The sequence below is a fragment of the Taurulus bubalis genome (assembly GCF_910589615.1).
Source record: "Taurulus bubalis genome assembly, chromosome: 21".
Classification (NCBI taxonomy): domain Eukaryota; kingdom Metazoa; phylum Chordata; class Actinopteri; order Perciformes; family Cottidae; genus Taurulus; species Taurulus bubalis.
Genome location: NC_136609.1, coordinates 5,075,659 through 5,087,774, shown reverse-complemented (window position 1 = coordinate 5,087,774; position 12,116 = coordinate 5,075,659). Strand labels below are relative to the sequence as shown.

General features: G+C 45.2%; 1 protein-coding gene across 1 annotated transcript in view; it reads left to right on the top strand.

The window, feature by feature from the left end:
• The window catches only part of LOC306752903 (E3 ubiquitin-protein ligase HECW2-like), a gene marked incomplete at its 5' end in the record, with an annotated part of 62,114 nt that overhangs the window by 32,000 nt on the left and 17,998 nt on the right, over positions 1-12,116 (top strand). The window contains 7 exons of the mRNA XM_079236733.1: positions 432-556; positions 1,141-1,326; positions 6,727-6,879; positions 6,963-7,065; positions 9,058-9,154; positions 10,138-10,221; positions 10,500-10,609. Coding sequence (XP_079092859.1) covers positions 432-556; positions 1,141-1,326; positions 6,727-6,879; positions 6,963-7,065; positions 9,058-9,154; positions 10,138-10,221; positions 10,500-10,609 — 858 coding nt within the window. The remainder of the gene's footprint in view (positions 1-431; positions 557-1,140; positions 1,327-6,726; positions 6,880-6,962; positions 7,066-9,057; positions 9,155-10,137; positions 10,222-10,499; positions 10,610-12,116) is intronic.

Sequence of the window (12,116 nt, the reverse complement as noted above, 5' to 3'; positions counted from 1 at the left end):
GACAATATTCAAGGTCTGCATAGTTGTGGTTTTAATTGACCTCAATTTAGTCAGCACATGACTATTTTTTGTCTCCTCTTCATAAGAGCTTGATAGTTATAAACAGGTAAAATAGCAATACAATGTCAAAAACTGTCTTTATTCTTGTTCTATAATTTCATAAATACAAACTATAGGTTTTTGTATATATATTATGAATATATGTAAAACTTCCGAAGCTGTGATATCAAATAGATTTTGTGGCTCCAGATGCATTTTTTTTTGTGGAAAAAAGGGCAAAATGGCTCTTTGGATAGGAAGGGTTGCTGACCCCTGGTCTATCTAGTCTGCAAAGCCTAGAGACAATGATTAATTAATTAGTAATGTGTGTGTGTGTGTGTGTGTGTGTGTGTGTGTGTGTGTGTGTGTGTGTGTGTGTGTGTGTGTGTCAGAGCTGCGCAGGGACAACAGTGTGGCTCAGTCCAGTCCCAGGTCTCGCCTCACTCTACTACTTCAGTCCCCCAGCGCGAAGTTCCTCACCAGCCCCGACTTCTTCACTGTGCTGCATTCCAACCCTGTACGGGCAGTCTTCTTCCTCTTTTCTCTCTTCTCAACAAATCAATCGCTCCTTTCCCCGACCTCCTTATAGGTCACACACTCTGTTGTTTGTTTCAGGAATAGAAAAGCCTTCTCGAGAGAACACACAGTCCCTAATGACACACTCATTAGGGAAAAAACTAGGGGAAAAAACAGCAACAACAATAGCTATTAAAAAATATGCCTTTTTTTTCGCACCACGTCATAAGATGTGTTATGCGTACAAAAATGGCTAATTTGCACCGAACACACACTACAACTGAGGCTGATGAAAAGGCAGGTATTTAGTAATAAACCGATTGTTGACCTGATGATTGACCTGATAAGGGAAACTTCAGGGTATCACCAACAATAATTCAATTAATTTTGATGGAAACACAAATGTCTGTACAGAATTGCGGGGGGATTGGTGGCAAGTCTTTTACTCATTGAAACCAAAACACAAATGTAAAAATGGTAAATAACTACATAGTTTCACAGTAGGATGACTTCACAAGAAAACTCTTCTGTCTTTTCTCCTACCTTTCCTCTATAATTTCTCCCCTGCTTCTCTTGTGTGCCTAGAGTGCCTACCGTATGTTCACCACCAACACGTGTCTGAAGCATATGATCAGTAAGGTTCGTCGGGATGCTCACCACTTTGAGCGCTACCAGCACAACAGAGACCTGGTGGCCTTCCTCATCATGTTCGCCAACAAACAGCTGGAGCTGCCGAGAGGCTGGGAGATGAAGCACGACCACACTGGCAAGGTGGGGCGACACCCATATCAATCAGTGTGTCTCAAAGTTTTATACCTCGAGGGCTTTAACCCTCGTAAAACCCTGGTTTGACTTATTTCAAGCATGAAGTATAAATTGTCAATCAATTCTGTTTTCCACCTTTAATCTCACCCATTGCCACACATTTTTCTCTTTGTTTTGGGAATTTAGGGCCAATAGACCTCGTTTATAAAAAAGTATACCCTGTTTTGGAGTGGAAATTAAACAAATTCATTATTTTGACTTTGTAGTAAGTCAAATAGTCAAAATAATATAGAGTGGTACATGTCAAAGTTTAGTGAGAATGCTGTTTTTGAATCATTTTGTCCACTGGGGTCAAAAATGACCCCGTGTGGTTTGGCTGTTATTTATAGAATATAAAGTGGATACTTCCCCCAATTCTGTGTTGCACCTTAATAACACCTTCATTCAAACACATTCAGAGCATTTCTTTATTTAAATGTAAGGTCATTAAAATCTCATTTACATGAACCGTTTTTGAATAAATTATGTATATTATTCTGACTATAGTTAACGTTCAGTTAACTGTTCTTGTGTGTTGATAGATCATCACAGACTGGTATGTCAAAGTTTAGTGAGGATGATGTTTTTAAAACACTTAAATTTCTTTAATGGCAGCAAATAATCCCACCTCTTGTCCACTGGGGTCAAAAATGACCCCATCTGGTTTGGTTGTTTATAAAGCATAAAGTATCAGCCACCTCTATGTTTCAACATTTTAGTCAACTCATTACCTGACATAAAACATGTCAATATTCTTTTCTAAAACATTTAACTTCTCAAAACAAAAAACGTCTAAATGTGCCATGAGTTGCATTCGAGACAGGTAGTAATGGTGTGATCTTTGCAGATTGTATTTTTGCCACATCTTCCATGTTTTGAAATCACTCTGGCGAGGGCAGAATTAGCACCTCCTCCTTTTGGGTGATGGGCATGGGGGCAGCTGGTCGAGGGGCAGCTGCTGTAGAAGTAGAGCTAGAGCAGAACTGCTGGATCTCCATAACCAATCTGGCAATCATCAGAAGAACACCTCTCTGTTTTTTGGGGTGATGGGACATCAGAGCATGGGTCTCGGTGAAGGCACTTACACTTGGATGAGAACCGAGCCCGGTCTGTTTTTGACACCAGTGCAGGGGGAAGCTCAGCTCAGTCCTCCGTACTGTCCCCACCATGTACAGCTTTCTTTTCAGCAGCTGCAGTCCGAGGGCATGGGAAGTAAAGAAGTTGTCACAAGTGATCGTTTTGCCCTGGAGACCTTCATGTCAAGGACAACTCGCATGCAATGATTGTTTTCTGACTGCGCACCAGCAGGTTGTCCAGTGTATACTTGCATGTTCCATGCATAGCTGGACCAGCAGGTTGTCCAGTGTATACTTGCATGTTCCATGCATAGCTGGACCTGGCATTGCATGCTGCACATTTTTTAGCCCATATTTCCTTGGTTTACTCAGGATGTACTGTTTGAATGGACGGCGACCTCTGAAGGGGACCAGCTGCTCATCCACTGTCACATCAGTGCTGGATCGAACATCCACGGCAGGAGAGACACTCACTTGTCCCAAACGTCTCCAGTGGGCGCACGTTTCTCTCATGCACGGCGACCTTCTCTTGTGTCTTTATCATCAAATCGCTCTTGGGATTATATGAAACACCTTTAGTGTCATGGTAGCACTCTGCATGCCATAAACTAGCTGTAGCTTCTGGATCGGTACAGGCCAGCGATAAATAACCAACCCACATATGCCTGCAGGTCCATTGGATCCATCTTTCTCCCCTCCTTGTTTTGTCATGTTCAACACCACCTCTTCAATAGGCGTTTGTCATGTTCAGCACCACCTCTTCAATAGATGTGGGCAGAAACAGGTCAATACGAGACCTTGGATATGCGGTTGTCAGGTGTGGGGCACCAGGCGGGCAGCAGCAGTCCGGGGGCATGGCCGGAGGGCGGCCACCAGGCGGGCAGAAATAGTCCGGAGGGCGTGCCAAAGGACGGCCACCAGGCGCACAGATGCGCTCTGGGGGGGCGGGCCGGAGGCTGCAGGGGCTCCGTAGAGCGGGACGGGTGCTCCGTAGAGCGAGACCAGGACTCTGAACCGGGGGGACTCTGATGGGGAAACCGGTGTCGGCAGCAGCGGGGACTGGGGACGGCTGCGAGGCGGCAGCGGGGATTGGGGACGGCTGCGAGGCGGCAGCGGGGATTGGGGACGGCTGCGAGGCAACAGCGGGGACTGGGGACGGCTGCGAGGCAACAGCGGGGACTGGGGACGGCTGCGAGGCAACAGCGGGGACTGGGGACGGCTGCGAGGCAACAGCGGGGACGGCTGCGAGGCAACAGCGGGGACTGGGGACGGCTGCGAGGCAACAGCGGAGACTGGGGACGGCTGCGAGGCAACAGCGGAGACTGGGGACGGCTGCGAGGCAACAGCGGAGACTGGGGACGGCTGCGAGGCAACAGCGGAGACTGGGGACGGCTGCGAGGCAACAGCGGAGACTGGGGACGGCTGCGAGGCAACAGCGAAGACTGGGGACGGCTGCGAGGCAACAGCGAAGACTGGGGACGGCTGCGAGGCAACAGCGAAGACTGGGGACGGCTGCGAGGCAACAGCGAAGACTGGGGACGGCTGCGAGGCGGCAGTGGGGATGGCTGCGAGGCGGCAGCGGGGGAACTGGACTCAGGGGCACTAGACTTGGGGGTACTAGGCTCGGGGAAACTAGCCTCGGGGGCACTAGCCTCGGGGGGGCCGGGAACAGGCCGGGGTCGACTGCGGCCACCAGGGGGCGGACACCAGGTGGGCTGAAACAGTCCGGGGGCATGGCCGGAGGGCGGCCACCACGCGGGCAGAAATAGTCCGGAGGGCGTGCCGAAGGACGGCCACCAGGCACACAGATGCGCTTTAGGGGGCGGGCCGGAGGCTGCGGAGGCTGCAGGGGGCTCCGTAGAGCGGGACGGGGGCTCCGTAGAGCGAGACCAGGACTCTGGACAGGAAGGGGAGCCGGGGGACTCTGAACTGGGGGACTCTGATGGGGAACTTTGATGGGGAACCGGGAGACTCAGGCGCCGGTGGGGAAACCGGTGTCGGCAACAGCTTGAAGGCGGCAGCGGGGACTAAGGACGACAGGGGTCAATAGGGGTCGACTGCGGCTCGGAGGCGGCGGCCGGGTCTGGCAGCAGAGCAGAGGCGGAGGCCAGGCGGGAACCCAACTATGGGTTGCACACAGGGTCCGTAACCTGGTCGACCTGACCCTTCTGGTGGCTATGGCGACCACCGAAGGCCTCACGGGGCTCATTAACCGCCTCAAAGTCAGCGTCCATAGTCTGGTCGTGGTAGCCCAGGCTACGGCCACGAGCGTCATAAAAATAAACGCGGACAGTGGCTGGCCGTGGACCTTCCATGGCAGGACAAAAAAGCGGTCGAAAAAATTAAATAAAAAGTTGCAGGCTAGGTCCAAATACTGGTCGGATTGTTCTGTCAGGTGTGGGGGAAGAGAGAGTGAACCCAAATGCCATTGCAACGATTAAAAAGTTAATTTAATATATAAACACAAACTCAGGTACTGGTTTTACACAGGCCGAGGAACGCACAAACAAAAACAGGAATCCAAACAGGGAGCAAAAACAGGGGGGCAAAACTGGAGCCAAAACAGGGAGCAGAAACAGGGACAAAACAGGCAGGAGAACGAACAGGCATAGCACTCACAGGACATCCAACAGGGGTAACAGAGGGGGAAAAAACAGTACAATCCGACAAGGGGACAGGAGACAAACAGGGTTTAAATACAAGAGGAAGGTAACGAGGAACAGGTAGAAAACACAACAAAACAAGACACCAAACAAACCAACATCATGACAGCGGTTGGTCCATGGTGGCTTGTCTCTCTCTTCGTCACTGGGAGGGATGGAAGACCACTTGAATGTTTCATCCTTTGACTGGAAATATTCTTCTATTGCGAGGTCCTCTTCCTTCAGTTTCTCCACATCAGTTGATTCTTCCTCTTCATAATAATAAGTGCAGTCTTTGACTTCTGACACTTCTTTCATTTCAGCTTCAGATTCTACCTCTTAAACATGTTCATCATGTTCCTTCACTACCTCATCACCATGTTCCTCATGTTCCTTCACTACCTCATCACCATGTTCCTCATGTTCCTTCACTACCTCATCACCATGTTGCTCATGTTCCTTCACTACCTCATCACCATGTTCCTAATGTTCCTTCACTACCTCATCACCATGTTCATCATGCTCCACTACCTCATCACCATGTTCCTCATGCTCCTGCACTTCATAGCTTCTTCCATTTGTGCAGCGGGTGATGTGGGGCTTCTTCAGAGGAAGAAGTAGCATGTGGTCTGGATGTTGGATCTATCACCTCATCATTATTTTCCTTATCTTCTGACCCTGAATCCTTCTCATCAGTTGATTCTTCCTCTTTATGATGTTCACCATTATCCTCCTGGTCATTGTTTTCCACAACATGGTTAAAAGTGAGCTCACAAGCCTCCTGTGAAGTATAGCGCTTCTGCCTCCTCATGGTGCTGCCTGTTTCTCTCTAATATATGACACCTGTGAGAAAAGACCTGTTTTTTGTTGTTGCTGTCATAACCATTGCTTGACCCCACACATCAAACATCCAAGACCAAAGATGTTTTGGAAAGCAGTAGGGGGGACAAGTTGCCCCATTGCACCACTTTGTGCTGCGGGGTCTTTTTGACCCCAGAGGACAACAGACGTTATTAAATTCAATAAATCACTCATAATTCAATCAAATTACTTCAAATGCATTGTAATCATGAAGAGCGTATGAAACAACCCCCATTATTTTCAGACATTTGATGAATACAAAACATATTTTGATAGCAAAAGATTTCATCTGGGGTCAGAATGAAGGCAGCTCGTAACAGTTGACAGAGCTAGCAGTGTTTAGAAAAAAAACACAGGTTGGGTGTTGCGCCATTGCAGATGCAATGACGCTTTCAATTGTGGAGTCTTTTACAGCTGTAATGGCCATATAAAAGTACTGCAGAACGACGACTACGAACACGCTCACATGCACAAACATGCAATAAAAGCACGGACGGCCAGCTCAGATTTGTCAACAAAGCAAGGAGAAGCTCGAGAGACGGCAACCTCATTCTCTGCTCATATATACATTACTTCACTATATTTAGCTCTAAACGCATATATTGTTCTTTTATAATATCCATAAAGGGAAAGGAATCCAGTACTCAAACGCCTCGCTGCCTCCTTTGGCCTGCAGTCAGAGCTGCAGCCGTTAATGTTTTTTTTGCATTTATTGTTAAATAGGTGTACAATATGACTGGGGATGTGATCTAAATGGGTTAAAAGGCTCATGTTCTGTGTACTTGCAGTCTTTCTTTGTGGACCATAACTGCCGTGCCACCACATTCATCGACCCCCGGCTTCCTCTCCAGAGCACTCGGCCCCCAAGTCTCCTGGCCCACCGCCAACACCTGACTCGTCAACGCAGCCACAGTGCCGGGGAGGTCAGCCCACGGCGACTGGTGAGACAAAAAAATAAAAAATCCAGCTGCATAAGGCGGTAGAAACTATAAAAATATAACGCCCTTCTCCCCTCCCTCTGTAGGCTGGTGAAGACCCCCGTCACGCCGGCCCACCCGTGCTGCCACGGCCTTCCAGCACCTTTACCTCTGCCAACAGGGTCCAGTGCCAAGACGTTGTGCCAGTGTGTGAGTACACCCACAGATGTTCTGTTATGTTGTTAATTCTGTACACATAACATACATTGCACTCCTGTCCATCTTAATAGAGGGATCCCTCCTCTGTTGCTCTCCGTTGAAAACTGTAGACCTCTTTTCCCCTGTGTTTGAGTCGTCGTAGCAATCCCAAATTAATTCCAATTAAGGTACAAAGTCTTGGGGAAAAAAAATTATATCTGCAAAAAATAAAGAGAAATAAGGAGTCCTTGAGAGTTCCCGAGTTAAAAAAAATGTATTGTTCTATAAAACAACTTCCCACAGACTAATAGTGCAACTTTTTAGAAAGATTAAGATCTAAAGAATCGACATCTGCAACAATAAACACAATCCAGGAAAGCATTGGCATGTTAGGAAGCATATTCAGTAAAAAAAAAATGTTTTTCGGTTCAAAAATGGAAAAATTACCCACTTTGTACCAAGACAGTGTCTAATTCAGTCGAGCCTACTGTCAAAATGATCAGCTGTTTCCGAATGTGCTGTATGACGCGGTCTAAGCTGCCGTAAATGGACCAATTAGACCGTAGGATTTTGAATCGCCCGGTGAGAAAAAAAACTAACTCTGGCCGTGTTTGTAAATGTAGCGATACTAATAGGGGGTTTGTAAGGATATGATTGCTTTGTTAGACTCCCACAGGACTGTACGGTTACAGAGTTGTGTATTTGACGGCAATCCGATGTTGTAAGACAGGGGTGTCAAACTAATTTTAGTTAAGGTGCCACATACTGCCCATTTTGATCTCAAGTGGGCCGGAGCAGTAAAATCATAGCATAATAACGCATACATGACGACAATACTTCTCTCCATTTAAATCATGGGTGACGGTTTTTGGATGTTAAACCCTATTGTAAGGTCTTTCTACAATAAACTAGAAACATAAAGACCAAAAATTCAGACATCAGACCACTGTCTGGGCTCTACTCTGCAGATTCCCTCGCTTTGTGATGCGTTTGTGACGCCACTTTCATGACGTGATCCATTTTTAACGACTTGCAACATAATGCCTGAAAAATACAGTGAAATGTCCCAAAACATTATCCTCCATTTACAGCTTGTACTTTCTCCCTGAATTTTGTCACAACGCCTGTTTTTTATCCCGATCATTGATGGTGCACCGTCTGTAGCCCCACTGACAGCACGGGTCCGGTCCACTCAGACCCGGTCCCGCGCTTCAACGAGAGCGCTAACAATGTAATTCGCTGTAGTGGTGTCTGTCATGGGTATCAACTCAAGGAACTCCTCGTGGACCGTTAAAGTCTCAGCAACACCACGAATGAATATGGCCAGTCTAGCAATATCTCTAGTAATATCAGTGCTCCCATCAATTACGACTGTTCTTGGCTCAGTGGTTAGCATGCCTGTCTTTGAATCAGAGATCAGTGGTTTGAGCCCCGTTCTGGTAGTTTTTTTTTGTGTAATTTTAACAGTTATCCGGCGGGCCGGACTCGACCCCCTGGCGGGCCGGATCCTGCCCGCGGGCCGTATGTTTGACACCCCTGTTGTAAGGGCTACTTATGAACGTTTTAGTGAAACGTTAAAATTGCCACAGCAAGTTAGGGAGTTTACGAAAATAATTCAACCTAACGTTCATTTAAAAATGTTTTAAAAACACAGCCCTCATCTCACAAGAGTTACGGTATTTTACCAATTTAATGAATTTAGTCGACCATGTGGTTGCGGAGATATGCAGGATGTGCCGTTTTTAAAAACACGCTTTTTCGTGGAAAAAGAGGCCAAACGGGGCAGTGTTGAACAGGTTACGGTTTCTTCCTTTTTTCTGCCCGTTAAAGATGAGTTTTTCTTCTTTTTTTCTTTTTCCGATGTGTTGTATACAGATTGTAAAACCCTCTGAGGCAAATTTGTGATTTTGGGCTATACAAAATAATTTGAATTGAATTACAAACACACACAATCCTTCAGAAATGATCAAAGATGACCAAAAAATGCATCTGCTTTTTTTCCAGCTTACAATGAGAAGATTGTTGCGTTTCTTCGACAACCAAACATCTTTGAGATTTTGCAGGAAAGACAGCCTGACTTCAACCGGAACCATTCACTCAGGTATATACACACGCTAACACAGGTAAACTCTGGGTTTTGGGGATACATTGCCTGTTAGGAACCATAATTATAGCTACAGTGCCTCCATAATTATTGGCACATTATGGCACATATGAGCACATTATGGCACATATGAGCGAAGCAGGCTCTGAAAAAAAGTATTTGCTGTTTATCCTCTTGGTCTTTCACTCAAAATGTTACCTTTTCATTAAATTAAAATTATTAAAGAAAAAAAATATGTTGAGAATAAATACATTTCTCCAAAACATGTGTGCACCCCTAGAAAATATCATGATTAAAATCTAACTAGTATATTTCTAGTCATATTTTACATTTTTAAGTTCAACTGTTTGAATAGGAACTCTTAAGTGCTCAACCGTGACTTCCTGTTTCACTGGCGTATAAATATGAGGTGACACAGGCCAAATTCCCTTTGCCTATGGGAAAGACCTAAGAACACAGTGACGATGTCAAAAACAAACTAAAGCGCCTATAGTTAGCCAAACGTTACTGGGACCGGATTATAGGGTCAGATGAGACCAAAATAGAGCTATCAAAGGTGGGTTTGAAAGAAACATAGCCTTACAGAGAGACACCCACTGTGAAGTATGGTGGCGGATCTTTAATGTTGTTTAATGTTAGGATACATGCCAGGAAGCTTAAAATGGCCGTGGTCAGGACAATGATCCGAAGCACACCTCAGAATCTACACAAAAATGGTTCAGCGACTATAGAATAAAAGTTTTGCCATGTCCATCACAGCCCCCCGACCAAAACCCCATAGAAAATCTGTGGGATGAGCTGAAGAAAAGCGTCGACCTCAGAATCTGAAGGAGGAATGGTCTCAGATCCAGTGCCATGTGTGCTCATTTTTACTAAAGGGTGCCATTAATTCTGTAGGGCACTGTATTTGTCTAGCTTCAATATGAAAAAAAGCTCAAGTCCTCAGCATCTGTTTCATTGTATTATTGCTGTGACATTAGAGAGAAGGTGCAACTCATACGCACAGATGGAGGGTCAGGATTGGCCAGGCTGTCAGGTGATGCTGATCTTGTCATGCTACTAAGGTGAGACCTGCTTCCTTCCATCAGTCTCTACATCCCTCCCCGATATTTGGTACCATATTCCATTGCTATTTTTTGTATCCTATGCTAGTCTTTCTATTTTTTCCATGTACTTCCTTGTCTATCTCCTTTACATGTCTAATTGTATCAACTGTGTATCACCTTCCCTCTTTACTTCCAGACTTCCCCCTTAATGTATTTCCTTCCTTTCTCTCTTTCAACTTTAGTCACTCTATTGAAGTCATTTAGTTTCTTCTTTGCTCCGTCTCTCCCCTCCGCAGTCTGTTTGAAGATGAAGTAATGTCCTATGTGCCTCCTCATGCCTTACTTCACCCAAGCTACTGCCAGTCACCTCGGGGATCCCCTGTCTCCTCACCACAGAACTCGCCTGGTAAGTGATTGAGAAACAAGTCACACACAGACGTTTTATTTTATCGGTATCAAGGCCAATAGCTATTCTTTAATAAATACAATTGGATTCACTCCCTGCGGAGACTCTCGGTTCTTGCACATCAACCTTCTAAAGTAGAGGTATCAAACACACGGCCCGCCAGGGGGTCCAGTCCGGCCCGCGCGATAATTGTTAAAATTGCAATTCCATTCTTTAATTCTAAAATTCCATTCGAGAATTCTAAAATTTCATTCTAAAATTCCATTCTAGAATTCTAAAATTCCATTCTAAAATTCCATTGTAAATGTCATTCTAGAATTCTAAAATTCCATTGTAAAATGTCATTCTAGAATTCTGAAATTCCATTCTGAAATTCCATTCTAGAATTCTGAAATTCCATTCTGAAATTCCATTCTAGAATTCTAAAATTCCATTCTAAAAATCCATTCTGAAATTCCATTCTAGAATTATAAAATTCCATTTTAGAATTATAGAATTCCATTTTAGAATTATAAAATTCTAGAATTGATTGGAGCACTGACATTACTAAAGATATTGTGCAACTGGCCGTATTCATTCGTGGTGTTGATGAGATTTTGGCGGTCCCCGAGGAGTTCCTTGAGTTGATACCCATGACAGACACCACTACAGCCAATTACATTTTTAGTGCTCTCGTTGAAGCGCTGGCAGTAGGAGCAAGCTCAAATCGTGGCACCGGCACCTCGTATAGGCACTTCCTGTGGCACCTCTAGTTGCCACTAGTTTTTGTGGCAAGCTGCCACATTTTTGTGGCAGCTGCCACAACAACTAGTGGCAACTAGAGGTGCCACTAGTTTTTGTGGCAAGCTGCCACAACAACTAGTGGCAACTAAAGGTGCCACTAGTTTTTGTGGCAAGCTGCCACAACAACTAGTGGCAACTAGAGGTGCCACTAGTTTTTGTGGCAAGCTGCCACAACAACTAGTGGTAACTAGAGGTGCCACTAGTTTTTGTGGCAGCTTGCCACAACCATGTACAATATTTTTACACTTGAATAAACAATAATCAAATACAAAGAAAAACAACTATTTGTGGCATCTGGTGAGATGCCCAGATGCATAGTTTAAGGATGTCAGTAGTCAATCTTGTACTCCCTGGAAGTAGCATTTCCATCAAGGGGTTTTTGCATTCATTTGCAAGGTTTCCTTCTGAACCCAGTATTTCTGCACATATTGAAGATGAGTGTTATTGACCCATTTGGCCACAAGAGGGAGTTTACCTTTGTGTGAGCGCTTTTGTCAGGAGTAAACACATGAGGCCTCTGTTTCTCTTTTAAAATGTTTTTTTTCTGAATTTATAATTCCACTTTGCAATGTAATTCGTTAGCATAGCCGTTCATATAGAAGATAAGAAAACTCACAAATTATGCCTATAGAGTGATATTAAACCAATAATACATTCAACTGGATTATAAAACAATGTCAATGTACTTGAAAAAGTACTGAATTGGACTCCAGTCTGCACGGGT